This window comes from Pseudophryne corroboree, chromosome 2, assembly GCF_028390025.1.
Source record: "Pseudophryne corroboree isolate aPseCor3 chromosome 2, aPseCor3.hap2, whole genome shotgun sequence".
Lineage (NCBI taxonomy): Eukaryota > Metazoa > Chordata > Amphibia > Anura > Myobatrachidae > Pseudophryne > Pseudophryne corroboree.
Genome location: NC_086445.1, coordinates 6,345,814 through 6,363,549, shown reverse-complemented (window position 1 = coordinate 6,363,549; position 17,736 = coordinate 6,345,814). Strand labels below are relative to the sequence as shown.

The following is a 17,736-nucleotide window of genomic DNA, read 5'->3' as shown; positions in this document are numbered from 1 at the left end:
GTTCACGGTTTGTGGCTGTCACTTCCACAGGGACTCCTGGTGCTGGCATGAGAGGGTCCTCATGCACTGTCTCCAATGCCTGTGCTTGGCTTCGGGTGATAGCTCCCACAAAGTAACTAGCCAATCCAGCACTCAGATCGTTGCCCAGAATGACGTGAGTGGGTAATCCATCCAAAAGTCCCACATTTACCTCTCCAGAGTCCAGGCCCCAGTCCAGGTGTACCCTTGCCATAGGTATTACAGTGATCTGCCCTCCTGCCATGGAAATTTTAACTTTCCTTTTCTTCAGTATCTGGCAGGGGGGAATTAATTCTGGCCGTATAAGGGTGATAGAAGCTCCAGAGTCTCTCAACCCTTGCAGCTCCTTCCCATTAACTTTAACAGGTTGTAGGTGGGTCTTCATATTATCCGGGGTGGATTTCCCAATAGCTGCTACCACCTCTACTTGGTATGCTACTTCCTCCGCCTCTGGCGCATCAGGAAAGTAGTCCACCTCGCCCGTTCCAAATGATTCGTGGCACACAGCCACCCACGACATGGCAGATTGGGTACCTGGGAATGGCCGTTTTACCCGTGTACAGTCACGAAGTAAATGCCCCACCTGGTCACAGTTGTAGCAGCGTCGGCTTGCAGGTGACGCTGGTCCCCGAGACCTTGAATTTCTGGCTAGGGAAGCTGGGGTATGTATTGGGGCCGGCCGGTGGGGAAGCAATGGTAGATCACGATCCTGCTGGGGCCGTCGGAGGGTTGTCCTCTCCTCTGTATTGGCACCTCTCCACCGAGGCCTGTTAGCTGTGAACTCATCTGCTAGGTGTGCTGCTTTTTCCGGAGTGGTAGGGTTCCGGTCTGCCACCCACTCCCTGATCTCTGGAGGCATCTTGTTTAGCTGCTGCTCCAAAATAAAAGCATTTTTAATGTCTGCTACAGTAAGGGCCTTCTTCACAGCCAGCCACTTATCACAGTTCCTCCGCAGCAAGTTATTGAACTCTATAAATGAGACATCTCCTTTCCGCGCCATAGACCGGAACTTTATGCGATACGATTCAGCGGTCACCGCATATCTGGCAAGCAGCACACTCCGTACCTCCTCATATACCAGGATCTGCTCTGGACTCAGGGCATGGAATGCCTCCAGTGCCCGCCCTCTCAGACTGGGTACCAAATATCGAGGCCACTCTGTTGCCTCAATTCCATGCATTATCATAACAGATTCAAACATCTGCAAATGAGTATCAATATCCGAACTGACCTCATTAAAAGGTGGGACCTCATTATACCTCAGCCGGGAGGTCTGCCTTACCGCCACTGCCGGGGCGGTTATACCGGTCTGCGCCCCCAATGCGGCTCCCAGTACTGATGCTCCTTGCCCCAGTGCTGCCAGCAACTCCCGCAACTGATCTGTACTTCCAACGACCAGTGCAGGGCCTGTTGTAGCGGTTCCAGTGGTTCCTTGACCCTCGGCCTGCTCTGGGATGCAGTCCTCATCATCCTCCTGCCCAGGGTGTTCTTGGTCCCATTCAGCTAGCTTTGCCATTAAGACTGCTCTGGTGTCCGATGCATTAAACTCAATCCGTCTTGTTCGACAGAGGTCCTGTAGTTGATCCTTCTTGCTGTATCGGTAGCATAGCGGGGCAGAATCCATTGCCTGCTGTGGTTTATACCTTTCTGCTGGTGTCTTGAGTGATCCCACCGCTGCCGCCAAATGTGAGGATATTGGGTTCAAAATCACTCAGTCACGGTGGTAGATGAAAAACCAACAGTGGTTTATTGACAGAATAGGTTATAACACAGCTCAGCACACTTCTGTGATCCAATTCTACACGACAATCCCTCCTGGAGCTCCTGACAGAACATTACTTCTTAGTCAGTCTCCTGCCTCTCTCTCTCTCTGTCTCCGATCTCTCTCACCGCCCCTGTTTGCTATTATCAAAACCCTTTGTCTTTTCTACAATAAGGCGACACCCACAGAACTACTTTCACATGTCCAGACATGTTCCCTAGGCCACAATAGATGTTAACTAAAGTAACCTTACTTAATCTGATTGTGTGGCCTGGAATCCATTGTGTGGGGAAGAATGAGGGGGGTGAATGGCCTGACATCTGAGACTAGCTGTATCTTCCCAGACAGAGCAAATACACAGGTTATCTGATCGTCACATGGGGAAACATTATTTTACAAACTATAACACAATAACCAATACATTCATATATATACATCGAAAACATAACTGTACCCTTGTAACAATAACATCATACAATATAATACAATATTGCCTAATACATAACCAAATACAGATCAACAATCAGTGTAGTCCATGGGTCAGACCAGGGCTAGGGAAGTAGCTGCGTGTCTTTAACCACTGTGTGACACAACGCGCCGGCTGTGTTGTCACAACGCCCATCTCTAGTCATAACGCACATCTCTAGTCATAACGCACATCTCTAGTCATAACGCCCATCTCTAGTCATAACGCACATCTCTAGTCATAACGCACATCTCTAGACATAACGCCCATCTCTAGTCATAACGCACATCTCTAGTCATAACGCACATCTCTAGTCATAACGCACATCTCTAGACATAACGCACATCTCTAGTCATCACGCCCATCTCTAGTCATCACGCCCATCTCTAGTCATCACGCCCATCTCTAGTCATAACGCCCATCTCTAGTCATAACGCCCATCTCTAGTCATAACGCCCATCTCTAGTCATAACGCCCATCTCTAGTCATAACGCACATCTCTAGACATAACGCCCATCTCTAGTCATAACGCACATCTCTAGTCATAACGCACATCTCTAGTCATAACGCACATCTCTAGTCATAACGCACATCTCTAGACATAACGCACATCTCTAGACATAACGCACATCTCTAGTCATCACGCCCATCTCTAGTCATCACGCCCATCTCTAGTCATAACGCCCATCTCTAGTCATAACGCCCATCTCTAGTCATAACGCCCATCTCTAGTCATAACGCCCATCTCTAGTCATAACGCCCATCTCTAGTCATAACGCCCATCTCTAGTCATAACGCCCATCTCTAGTCATAACGCACATCTCTAGACATAACGCCCATCTCTAGTCATAACGCACATCTCTAGTCATAACGCACATCTCTAGTCATAACGCACATCTCTAGACATAACGCACATCTCTAGACATAACGCACATCTCTAGACATAACGCACATCTCTAGTCATCACGCCCATCTCTAGTCATCACGCCCATCTCTAGTCATCACGCCCATCTCTAGTCATAACGCCCATCTCTAGTCATAACGCCCATCTCTAGTCATAACGCCCATCTCTAGTCATAACGCACATCTCTAGTCATAACGCCCATCTCTAGTCATAACGCCCATCTCTAGTCATAACGCCCATCTCTAGACATAACGCCCATCTCTAGTCATAACGCCCATCTCTAGTCATAACGCCCATCTCTAGTCATAACGCCCATCTCTAGTCATAACGCCCATCTCTAGACATCACGCCCATCTCTAGTCATAACGCCCATCTCTAGTCATAACGCCCATCTCTAGTCATAACGCCCATCTCTAGACATAACGCCCATCTCTAGACATAACGCCCATCTCTAGACATAACGCCCATCTCTAGTCTTAACGCACATCTCTAGACATAACGCACATCTCTAGACATAACGCACATCTATAGTCATAACGTACATCTCTAGTCATAACGCACATCTCTAGTCATAACGCACATCTCTAGTCATAACGCACATCTCTAGTCATAACGCCCATCTCTAGACATAACGCCCATCTCTAGACATAACGCCCATCTCTAGTCATAACGCACATCTCTAGTCATAACGCACATCTCTAGACATAACGCCCATCTCTAGTCATAACGCACATCTCTAGTCATAACGCACATCTCTAGTCATAACGCACATCTCTAGACATAACGCACATCTCTAGTCATCACGCCCATCTCTAGTCATCACGCCCATCTCTAGTCATCACGCCCATCTCTAGTCATCACGCCCATCTCTAGTCATAACGCCCATCTCTAGTCATAACGCCCATCTCAAGTCATAACGCCCATCTCTAGTCATAACGCCCATCTCTAGTCATAACGCCCATCTCTAGTCATAACGCCCATCTCTAGTCATAACGCCCATCTCTAGTCATAACGCACATCTCTAGTCATAACGCCCATCTCTAGTCATAACGCACATCTCTAGTCATAACGCCCATCTCTAGACATAACGCCCATCTCTAGTCATAACGCCCATCTCTAGTCATAACGCCCATCTCTAGTCATAACGCCCATCTCTAGTCATAACGCCCATCTCTAGACATCACGCCCATCTCTAGACATAACGCCCATCTCTAGACATAACGCCCATCTCTAGTCTTAACGCACATCTCTAGACATAACGCACATCTCTAGACATAACGCACATCTATAGTCATAACGTACATCTCTAGTCATAACGCACATCTCTAGTCATAACGCACATCTCTAGTCATAACGCCCATCTCTAGTCATAACGCCCATCTCTAGTCATAACGCCCATCTCTAGACATAACGCCCATCTCTAGTCATAACGCCCATCTCTAGTCATAACGCACATCTCTAGTCATAACGCCCATCTCTAGTCATAACGCCCATCTCTAGTCATAACGCCCATCTCTAGTCATAACGCACATCTCTAGACATAACGCCCATCTCTAGTCATAACGCCCATCTCTAGTCATAACGCCCATCTCTAGTCATAACGCCCATCTCTAGTCATAACGCCCATCTCTAGTCATAACGCCCATCTCTAGACATCACGCCCATCTCTAGTCATAACGCCCATCTCTAGTCATAACGCCCATCTCTAGTCATAACGCCCATCTCTAGACATAACGCACATCTCTAGACATAACGCCCATCTCTAGTCATAACGCACATCTCTAGACATAACGCACATCTCTAGACATAACGCACATCTATAGTCATAACGTACATCTCTAGTCATAACGCCCATCTCTAGTCATAACGCCCATCTCTAGTCATAACGCCCATCTCTAGTCATAACGCCCATCTCTAGACATAACGCCCATCTCTAGACATAACGCCCATCTCTAGTCATAACGCCCATCTCTAGTCATAACGCACATCTCTAGTCATAACGCACATCTCTAGTCATAACGCCCATCTCTAGACATAACGCCCATCTCTAGACATAACGCCCATCTCTAGTCATAACGCCCATCTCTAGTCATAACGCACATCTCTAGTCATAACGCCCATCTCTAGTCATAACGCCCATCTCTAGTCATAACGCCCATCTCTAGTCATAACGCACATCTCTAGTCATAACGCACATCTCTAGACATCACGCCCATCTCTAGTCATAACGCACATCTCTAGTCATAACGCACATCTCTAGTCATAACGCCCATCTCTAGACATAACGCCCATCTCTAGACATAACGCCCATCTCTAGTCATAACGCCCATCTCTAGTCATAACGCACATCTCTAGTCATAACGCCCATCTCTATTCATAACGCCCATCTCTAGTCATAACGCCCATCTCTAGTCATAACGCCCATCTCTAGACATAACGCCCATCTCTAGACATAACGCCCATCTCTAGTCATAACGCCCATCTCTAGTCATAACGCACATCTCTAGTCATAACGCACATCTCTAGTCATAACGCCCATCTCTAGACATAACGCCCATCTCTAGACATAACGCCCATCTCTAGTCATAACGCCCATCTCTAGTCATAACGCACATCTCTAGTCATAACGCCCATCTCTAGTCATAACGCCCATCTCTAGTCATAACGCCCATCTCTAGTCATAACGCACATCTCTAGTCATAACGCACATCTCTAGACATCACGCCCATCTCTAGTCATAACGCACATCTCTAGACATAACGCACATCTCTAGACATAACGCACATCTATAGTCATAACGTACATCTCTAGTCATAACGCACATCTCTAGTCATAACGCACATCTCTAGACATAACGCCCATCTCTAGTCATAACGCCCATCTCTAGTCATAACGCCCATCTCTAGTCATAACGCCCATCTCTAGACATAACGCCCATCTCTAGACATAACGCCCATCTCTAGTCATAACGCCCATCTCTAGTCATAACGCACATCTCTAGTCATAACGCCCATCTCTAGTCATAACGCCCATCTCTAGTCATAACGCACATCTCTAGTCATAACGCCCATCTCTAGACATAACGCCCATCTCTAGTCATAACGCCCATCTCTAGTCATAACGCCCATCTCTAGTCATAACGCCCATCTCTAGTCATAACGCCCATCTCTAGTCATAACGCCCATCTCTAGTCATAACGCACATCTCTAGACATCACGCCCATCTCTAGTCATAACGCCCATCTCTAGTCATAACGCCCATCTCTAGACATAACGCCCATCTCTAGACATAACGCCCATCTCTAGGCATAACGCCCATCTCTAGTCATAACGCACATCTCTAGACATAACGCACATCTCTAGACATAACGCCCATCTCTAGTCATAACGCCCATCTCTAGTAATAACGCCCATCTCTAGACATAACGCCCATCTCTAGTCATAACGCCCATCTCTAGTCATAACGCACATCTCTAGTCATAACGCCCATCTCTAGAGATAACGCCCATCTCTAGACATAACGCCCATCTCTAGTCATAACGCCCATCTCTAGTCATAACGCCCATCTCTAGTCATAACGCCCATCTCTAGTCATAACGCCCATCTCTAGTCATAACGCACATCTCTAGACATCACGCCCATCTCTAGTCATAACGCACATCTCTAGTCATAACGCCCATCTCTAGTCATAACGCCCATCTCTAGTCATAACGCCCATCTCTAGTCATAACGCCCATCTCTAGTCATAACGCCCATCTCTAATCATAAGGCACATCTCTAGTCATAACACACATCTCTAGTCATAACGCCCATCTCTAGTCATAACGCACATCCTAGTCATAACGCCCATCTCTAGTCATAACGCCCATCTCTAGTCATAACGCCCATCTCTAGTCATAACGCCCATCTCTAGTCATAACGCACATAACGCCCATCTCTAGTCATAACGCCCATCTCTAGTCATAACGCACATCTCTAGTCATAACGCACATCTCTAGACATAACGCCCATCTCTAGTCATAACGCACATCTCTAGTCATAACGCACATCTCTAGTCATAATGCACATCTCTAGACATAACGCACATCTCTAGACATAACGCACATCTCTAGTCATAACGCACATCTCTAGTCATAACGCACATCTCTAGACATAACGCCCATCTCTAGTCATAACGCCCATCTCTAGTCATAACGCCCATCTCTAGTCATAACGCCCATCTCTAGTCATAACGCCCATCTCTAGTCATAACGCCCATCTCTAGTCATAACGCACATCTCTAGTCATCACGCCCATCTCTAGTCATAACGCACATCTCTAGTCATAACGCCCATCTCTAGTCATAACGCACATCTTCTAGTCATATCGCACATCTCTAGTCATAACGCCCATCTCTAGTCATAACGCCCATCTCTAGTCATAACGCCCATCTCTAGTCATAACGCCCATCTCTAGTCATAACGCCCATCTCTAGTCATAACGCCCATCTCTAGTCATAACGCCCATCTCTAGTCATAACGCCCATCTCAAGTCATAACGCCCATCTCTAGTCATAACGCCCATCTCTAGTCATAACGCCCATCTCTAGTCATAACGCACATCTCTAGACATAACGCCCATCTCTAGTCATAACGCACATCTCTAGTCATAACGCACATCTCTAGTCATAACGCACATCTCTAGACATAACGCACATCTCTAGACATAACGCACATCTCTAGTCATCACGCCCATCTCTAGTCATCACGCCCATCTCTAGTCATCACGCCCATCTCTAGTCATCACGCCCATCTCTAGTCATAACGCCCATCTCTAGTCATAACGCCCATCTCTAGTCATAACGCACATCTCTAGTCATAACGCCCATCTCTAGTCATAACGCACATCTCTAGTCATAACGCCCATCTCTAGTCATAACGCACATCTCTAGTCATAACGCCCATGTCTAGACATAACGCCCATCTCTAGTCATAACGCCCATCTCTAGTCATAACGCCCATCTCTAGTCATAACGCCCATCTCTAGTCATAACGCCCATCTCTAGACATCACGCCCATCTCTAGTCATAACGCCCATCTCTAGTCATAACGCCCATCTCTAGTCATAACGCCCATCTCTAGTCATAACGCCCATCTCTAGACATAACGCACATCTCTAGACATAACGCCCATCTCTAGACATAACGCCCATCTCTAGTCTTAACGCACATCTCTAGACATAACGCACATCTCTAGACATAACGCACATCTCTAGTCATAACGTACATCTCTAGTCATAACGCCCATCTCTAGTCATAACGCCCATCTCTAGACATAACGCCCATCTCTAGTCATAACGCCCATCTCTAGTCATAACGCCCATCTCTAGTCATAACGCCCATCTCTAGTCATAACGCACATCTCTAGACATCACGCCCATCTCTAGTCATAACGCCCATCTCTAGTCATAACGCCCATCTCTAGTCATAACGCCCATCTCTAGACATAACGCACATCTCTAGACATAACGCCCATCTCTAGACATAACGCCCATCTCTAGTCATAACGCACATCTCTAGACATAACGCACATCTCTAGACATAACTCACATCTATAGTCATAACGCACATCTCTAGTCATAACGCACATCTCTAGTCATAACGCCCATCTCTAGTCATAACGCCCATCTCTAGTCATAACGCCCATCTCTAGACATAACGCCCATCTCTAGACATAACGCCCATCTCTAGTCATAACGCCCATCTCTAGTCATAACGCACATCTCTAGTCATAACGCACATCTCTAGTCATAACGCCCATCTCTAGACATAACGCCCATCTCTAGACATAACGCCCATCTCTAGTCATAACGCCCATCTCTAGTCATAACGCACATCTCTAGTCATAACGCCCATCTCTAGTCATAACGCCCATCTCTAGTCATAACGCCCATCTCTAGTCATAACGCCCATCTCTAGTCATAACGCACATCTCTAGTCATAACGCACATCTCTAGACATCACGCCCATCTCTAGTCATAACGCGCATCTCTAGACATAACGCACATCTCTAGACATAACGCACATCTATAGTCATAACGTACATCTCTAGTCATAACGCACATCTCTAGTCATAACGCACATCTCTAGACATAACGCCCATCTCTAGTCATAACGCCCATCTCTAGTCATAACGCCCATCTCTAGTCATAACGCCCATCTCTAGACATAACGCCCATCTCTAGTCATAACGCCCATCTCTAGTCATAACGCACATCTCTAGTCATAACGCACATCTCTAGTCATAACGCCCATCTCTAGTCATAACGCCCATCTCTAGTCATAACGCCCATCTCTAGTCATAACGCACATCTCTAGTCATAACGCACATCTCTAGACATAACGCCCATCTCTAGTCATAACGCCCATCTCTAGTCATAACGCCCATCTCTAGTCATAACGCACATCTCTAGTCATAACGCACATCTCTAGACATCACGCCCATCTCTAGTCATAACGCCCATCTCTAGTCATAACGCCCATCTCTAGACATAACGCCCATCTCTAGACATAACGCCCATCTCTAGACATAACGCCCATCTCTAGTCATAACGCACATCTCTAGACATAACGCACATCTCTAGACATAACGCCCATCTCTAGTCATAACGCCCATCTCTAGTCATAACGCCCATCTCTAGACATAACGCCCATCTCTAGTCATAACGCCCATCTCTAGTCATAACGCCCATCTATAGTCATAACGCACATCTCTAGTCATAACGCCCATCTCTAGACATAACGCCCATCTCTAGACATAACGCCCATCTCTAGTCATAACGCCCATCTCTAGTCATAACGCACATCTCTAGTCATAACGCCCATCTCTAGTCATAACGCCCATCTCTAGTCATAACGCACATCTCTAGACATCACGCCCATCTCTAGTCTTAACGCACATCTCTAGTCATAACGCCCATCTCTAGTCATAACGCCCATCTCTAGTCATAACGCCCATCTCTAGTCATAACGCCCATCTCTAGTCATAACGCCCATCTCTAATCATAACGCACATCTCTAGTCATAACACACATCTCTAGTCATAACGCCCATCTCTAGTCATAACGCACATCCTAGTCATAACGCCCATCTCTAGTCATAACGCCCATCTCTAGTCATAACGCCCATCTCTAGTCATAACGCCCATCTCTAGTCATAACGCACATCTCTAGTCATAACGCACATAACGCCCATCTCTAGTCATAACGCCCATCTCTAGTCATAACGCACATCTCTAGTCATAACGCACATCTCTAGTCATAACGCACATCTCTAGACATAACGCCCATCTCTAGTCATAACGCACATCTCTAGTCATAACGCACATCTCTAGTCATAACGCACATCTCTAGACATAACGCACATCTCTAGACATAACGCACATCTCTAGTCATAACGCACATCTCTAGTCATAACGCACATCTCTAGACATAACGCCCATCTCTAGTCATAACGCCCATCTCTAGTCATAACGCCCATCTCTAGTCATAACGCCCATCTCTAGACATAACGCCCATCTCTAGTCATAACGCCCATCTCTAGTCATAACGCCCATCTCTAGTCATAACGCCCATCTCTAGTCATAACGCACATCTCTAGTCATAACGCACATCTCTAGTCATCACGCACATCTCTAGTCATCACGCCCATCTCTAGTCATAACGCACATCTCTAGTCATAACGCCCATCTCTAGTCATAACGCACATCTTCTAGTCATATCGCACATCTCTAGTCATAACGCCCATCTCTAGTCATAACGCCCATCTCTAGTCATAACGCCCATCTCTAGTCATAACGCCCATCTCTAGTCATAACGCCCATCTCTAGTCATAACGCCCATCTCTAGACATAACGCACATCTCTAGTCATCACGCCCATCTCTAGTCATCACGCCCATCTCTAGTCATCACGCCCATCTCTAGTCATCACGCCCATCTCTAGTCATAACGCCCATCTCTAGTCATAACGCCCATCTCTAGTCATAACGCCCATCTCTAGTCATAACGCCCATCTCTAGTCATAACGCACATCTCTAGTCATAACGCCCATCTCTAGACATAACGCACATCTCTAGTCATAACGCCCATCTCTAGTCATAACGCACATCTCTAGTCATAACGCCCATCTCTAGTCATAACGCCCATCTCTAGTCATAACGCCCATCTCTAGTCATAACGCCCATCTCTAGTCATAACGCACATCTCTAGTCATAACGCCCATCTCTAGTCATAACGCCCATCTCTAGTCATAACGCCCATCTCTAGTCATAACGCCCATCTCTAGTCATAACGCCCATCTCTAGTCATAACGCACATCTCTAGTCATAACGCCCATCTCTAGTCATAACGCCCATCTCTAGACATAACGCCCATCTCTAGTCATAACGCACATCTCTAGTCATAACGCCCATCTCTAGTCATAACGCCCATCTCTAGTCATAACGCACATCTCTAGTCATAGCGCACATCTCTAGACATAACGCCCATCTCTAGTCATAACGCCCATCTCTAGTCATAACGCCCATCTCTAGTCATAACGCCCATCTCTAGACATAACGCACATCTCTAGTCATAACGCCCATCTCTAGTCATCACGCCCATCTCTAGTCATCACGCCCATCTCTAGTCATAACGCCCATCTCTAGTCATAACGCACATCTCTAGTCATAACGCACATCTCTAGTCATAACGCACATCTCTAGATCCTCCTGCCTCATAAATCTGCCTTGGAATAAAAATAATATTACATTTGCTATAATCAATCCTTCCTTCCCTTACCTGCCTTCCGCTACATACATACTCCTACAGCCTCTAATCTTGGTTACTGTGTATGGGGTCGTATAGTTTATTAACCTGCCACCCTGTCTGCACTGCGGTGCCACTTTGTTTCCTAGATGTGCCATGTTAGAATTCTAAGGGGTATATGCAATTCATGGCGAATTGCGGCAATTTTTCGCCGTTTTTTTTTCCGACTCAATTCGCCAGGTGAATTCCGGCAGGTGCCTGCCGGAATTCACCATATTCAATGAAAAACGGATTCGCCAGAATCGCGGGCGAAAATCGGCCGATTTGGCGGATTTTGCCGCGATTTTAAAAAACGGTAAAAAACGGTAAAAACCCGAAAAAAAAATGGCGTGGGGTCCCCCCTCCAAAGCATAACCAGCCTCGGGCTCATCGAGCTGGTCCTGGTTCTAAAAATCCGGGGAAAAATTGGCCAGGGATCCCCCGTATTTTTAAAACCAGCACCGGGCTCTGCGCCTGGTGCTGGTGCCAAAAATACGGGGGACAAAAAGAGTAGGGGTCCCCCGTATTTTTAACACCAGCATCGGGCTCCACTAGCTGGACAGATAATGCCACAGCCGGGGGTCACTTTTATGCCGTGCCCTGCGGCCGTGGCATCAAATATCCAACTAGTCACCCCTGGCCGGGGTACCCTGGGGGAGTGGGGACCCCTTCAATCAAGGGGTCCCCCCCCCAGCCACCCAAGGGCCAGGGGTGAAGCCCGAGGCTGTCCCCCCCCATCCAATGGGCTGCGGATGGGGGGGCTGATAGCCTTTTGTGATAATAAAAAGATATTGTTTTTTCCAGTAGTACTACAAGTCCCAGCAAGCCTCCCCGCAAGCTGGTACTTGGAGAACCACAAGTACCAGCATGCGGGAGAAAAACGGGCCCGCTGGTACCTGTAGTACTACTGGGAAAAAAATACCCAAATAAAAACAGGACACAGACACCTTGATAGTAAAACTTTATTACACACTACCGACACACACATACTTACCTATGTTGACACGCCGACTGCCACGGTCTCCAACGATCTGAGGGTACCTGTGAAAAAATTATACTCACCTTCCAGCGTCCAGAGGTAAATCCACGTCCAGAGATAATCCACGTACTTGGCAAAACAAAAAAACGAACACCGATCCATACCGGACTAGAAAGGGGTCCAATGCTTTCACATCAGACCCCTTTCTCCCGAATGCCGGGACATCACGTGACTCCTGTCACTGAAGTCCCTTCAGCCAATCAGGAAGCGCTACTTCCGTGGCGCTCACCTGATTGGTTGTGCACTGTCTGAGCTGTCAGACAGCGCATCGCAAAGCCGCTCCATTACTTTCAATGGTGGGAACTTTGCGGGTAGCGGTGGGGTTAACCCGCGGTCAGCCGCTGACCGGCGGGTGACCTCACCGCTAGCCGCTAAGTTCCCACCATTGAATATAATGGAGGGAGCTGTGCGATGCGCTGTCTGCTCAGACGCGCAGAGCCAATCAGATGAGCGCAACGAAGTTGCGCTTCCTGATTGGCTATACAGACCTTTCTGTGACAGCTGTCACTGACAGGTCTCATTCGGGGAAAGGTGTCCCATGTGTCAGCATGGGACCCCTTTCAGTCCGGTGGTCGGGTATTTGCGGTTTGTTATTTTGCCAAGTACGTGGATTTATCTCTGGACCATGGCTGAGGTGAGTATATTGAACTTTTCTTTTCAGGTATCCGTGCAATCTACATGGAGAAGAGGACCGATGTCGGCGTGTGAACATAGGTAAGTATGTGTGTGTCGACGTATGAAATAAAGTTTTACTGTCGACGGTGTGTGTGTCCTGTTTTTATTTGGGTATTTTTTTCCCAGTAGTACTACAGGTACCAGCGGGCCCGTTTTTCTCCCGCATGCTGGTACTTGTGGTTCTCCAAGTACCAGCTTGCGGGGGAGGCTTGCTGGGACTTGTAGTACTACTGGAAAAAACAATGTTTTTATTATCACAAAAGGCTATCAGCCCCCTCATCCGCAGCCCATTGGATGGGGGGGGGACAGCCTCGGGCTTCACCCCTGGCCCTTGGGTGGCTGGGGGGGGGGGACCCCTTGATTGAAGGGGTCCCCACTCCCCCAGGGTACCCCGGCCAGGGGTGACTAGTTGGATATTTAATTCCACGGCCGCAGGGCACTGTATAAAAGTGACCCCCGGCTGTGGCATTATCTGTCCAGCTAGTGGAGCCCGATGCTGGTGTTAAAAATACGGGGGACCCCTACTCTTTTTGTCCCCCGTATTTTTGGCACCAGCACCAGGCGCAGAGCCCGGTGCTGGTTTTAAAAATACGGGGGATCCCCTGTCAATTTTTTCCCCGCATTTTTAGAACCAGGACCAGCTCGAAGAGCCCGAGGCTGGTTATGCTTTGGAGGGGGGACCCCACGCCATTTTTTTTTCTGATTTTACCGTTCCAGCAATAAAATAAAAAAAATAAAAAAAATAATATTTAAAAAAATATATAAATAATATTTGTGCCTCCCAAAAAAAAAAAAAAGTACCTAATCCCTTCTAATATAAATAGATCTGCTATTCCCAAAAAAAAAAACACAAAAAAAACCATGTTTACATTTTTTTTATTTGTTTTCACCCTCCAAAGTGTGGCGGATTGAAAATGACGAATTTGCTGTCTAAAAGCACTGCTGTCGAATTTCCAAACTTGAATTGAATATGCTTTGGTCGAATTGCAGCACTTATATCATTGCAGAAAAGTAGAATTTGCAAAAATTCGAATTTCAAAAAGTCGAATTTTGAAAGTCCGTTTTTTGGTCGGAAAGCACTGAATTGCATAGGCAAATTTTTTTTTTGGTCGAAAATGACCTGAAATTCGACAATTTCGGGAATTCGACCGCAATTGCATATACCCCTAAGTGTCACATGTTCCGGCCGCCCACTTGTGTCGCTTAACTTAGTCATCCAGCGACCTCGGTGCAACCTTTACGCCTAAACTGAATAAAAACAATATTGTGAGGTGTGAGGTGTTCAGAATAGACGGGAAATGAGTGTTATTGAGGTTAGTAATACTGCAGGAACAAAAACACCCCCAAGTTCTGTTTTTTTAGCCGTTTTTATGATTTTTTTCAAAAGAATCCAGATCTAATACCCGTAAGTGTGGTTTTGGCAGATCCAAAACACAAACCCAAAAAATGGCGCCGGCGCACACCCTAAATTAATATATATATAAGGTTTGCGTCCATCACTGGATCAGGCCCTCAGTCAGGGGCAGATAGAAGCAGCCTGTAAATGTCAGGATCATTTCATCTCTCACCTGCTCCTCCAGCACTGCCAGACGCCCCTCCAGCCGGTGACCTTTGCCCCTTTTCTTCATCTTCACCAGACGCATCACTGCCGACACACTGCATAGGGGAGAGAAATGGAAACATTGTATCCTGATAAAGTGGGAATAGGAAGAGAGCAACAAAGTAACAATAAGCAGGTGACACACACAACCAGGGGCGTAGACGGAACTTTGTGGGCCCCATAACAACATGTGAAAGGGACCCCCAGTCCCAATGCTTCTAGAGAGACGCTTCTCTGCAGCAGTTGTTACTGTTATGCCCCATAGTAGTGTCATCGTTTCTTTTATGAATCGCAGAAGTGCTTATGTTCCCCCTATGTCACATTTCAGAGCCGCCAGTGCACATTATGCCGCACAGTACCCCAATTCACATTATGCCGCACAGTACCCCAATTCACATTATGCCGCACAGTACCCCAATTCACATTATGCCGCACAGTACCCCAATTCACATTATGCCGCACAGTACCCCAAATCACATTATGCCGCACAGTACCCCAATTCACATGCTATATAGTGCTCCCCATTCATATTGTGCCTCATTAGCACTCCGGTTCATATTATATAACATTAAAATGCCCCCCAGTTCCCTTTATACCACACTACAATGAGCAGGTCCAGGGGCATACCTAGATATATTGTAGGCCCCAAGGATAAAGTTTGAAAGAACCCCTACGTACCACTGAATGGCGAAAAATGTATATAACACATGTAACTGTGACAGGGAAGGTGGCCCCTCTCAGCTCTGGCCCCATAGCAGCTGCACTCCCTGCACCTATGGTAGCTACACCCTGTATATAACACATGTAACTGTGACAGGGAAGGTGGCCCCTCTCAGCTCTGGGCCCTATAGCAGCTGCACTACCTGCACCTATGGTAGCTACACCATGTATATAACACATGTAACTGTGACAGGGAAGGTGGCCCCTCTCAGCTCTGGGCCCCATAGCAGCTGCACTCCCTGCACCTATGGTAGCAACACCCTGTATATAACACATGTAACTGTGACAGGGAAGGTGGCCCCTCTCATCTCTGGCCCCATAGCAGCTGCACTCCCTGCACCTATGGTAGTTACACCCTGCATATAACACATGTAACTGTGACAGGGAAGGTGGCCCCTCTCAGCTCTGGGCCCCATAGCAGCTGCACTCCCTGCACCTATGGTAGCTACATCCTGTATATAACACATGTAACTGTGACAGGGTAGGTGGCCCCTCTCAGCTCTGGCCCCATAGCAGCTGCACTACCTGCACCTATGGTAGCTACACCCTGTATATAACACATGTAACTGTGACAGGGAAGGTGGCCCCTCTCAGCTCTGGCCCCATAGCAGCTGCACTCCCTGCACCTATGGTAGCTACACCCTGTATATAACACATGTAACTGTGACAGGGAAGGTGGCCCCTCTCAGCTCTCGGCCCCATAGCAACTGCACTCCCTGCACCTATGGTAGCTACACCCTGTATGTAACACATGTAACTGTGACAGGGAAGGTGGCCCCTCTCAGCTCTGGCCCCATAGCAGCTGCACTCCCTGCACCTATGGTAGCTACACCCTGTATATAACACATATAACTGTGACAGGGAAGGTGGCCCCTCTCAGCTCTGGCCCCATAGCAGCTGCTCTCCCTGCACCTATGGTAGATACACCCTGTATATAACACATGTAACTGTGACAGGGAAGGTGGCCTCTCTCAGCTCTGGTCCCATAGCAGCTGTACTCCCTGCACCTATGGTAGCTACATCCTGTATATAACACATGTAACTGTGACAGGGTAGGTGGCCCCTCTCAGCTCTGGCCCCATAGCAGCTGCACTCCCTGCACCTATGGTAGCTACACCCTGTATGTAACACATGTAACTGTGACAGGGAAGGTGGCCCCTCTCAGCTCTGGCCCCATAGCAGCTGCACTCCCTGCACCTATGGTAGCTACACCCTGTATATAACACATATAACTGTGACAGGGAAGGTGGCCCCTCTCAGCTCTGGCCCCATAGCAGCTGCTCTCCCTGCACCTATGGTAGATACACCCTGTATATAACACATGTAACTGTGACAGGGAAGGTGGCCTCTCTCAGCTCTGGTCCCATAGCAGCTGTACTCCCTGCACCTATGGTAGCTACACCCTGTATATAACACATGTAACTGTGACAGGGAAGGTGGCCCCTCTCAGCTCTGGCCCCATAGCAGCTGCACTCCCTGCACCTATGGTAGCTACACCCTGTATATAACACATGTAACTGTGACAGGGAAGGTGGCTCCTCTCAGCTCTGGGCCCCATAGCAGCTGCACTCCCTGCACCTATGGTAGCTACACCCTGTATATAACACATGTAACTGTGACAGGGAAGGTGGCTCCTCTCAGCTCTGGGCCCCATAGCAGCTGCACTCCCTGCACCTATGGTAGCTACACCCTGTATATAACACATGTAACTGTGACAGGGAAGGTGGCCTCT

At 47.5% G+C, this 17,736-nt stretch overlaps 1 protein-coding gene across 1 annotated transcript in view; it reads right to left on the bottom strand.

The window, feature by feature from the left end:
• The window catches only part of LOC134988777 (transient receptor potential cation channel subfamily M member 2-like), a 448,705-nt gene that overhangs the window by 47,271 nt on the left and 383,698 nt on the right, over nucleotides 1–17,736 (bottom strand). The window contains exon 19 of the mRNA XM_063950574.1: nucleotides 15,253–15,340. Within this exon, the coding sequence (XP_063806644.1) occupies nucleotides 15,253–15,340 (88 nt within the window). The remainder of the gene's footprint in view (nucleotides 1–15,252; nucleotides 15,341–17,736) is intronic.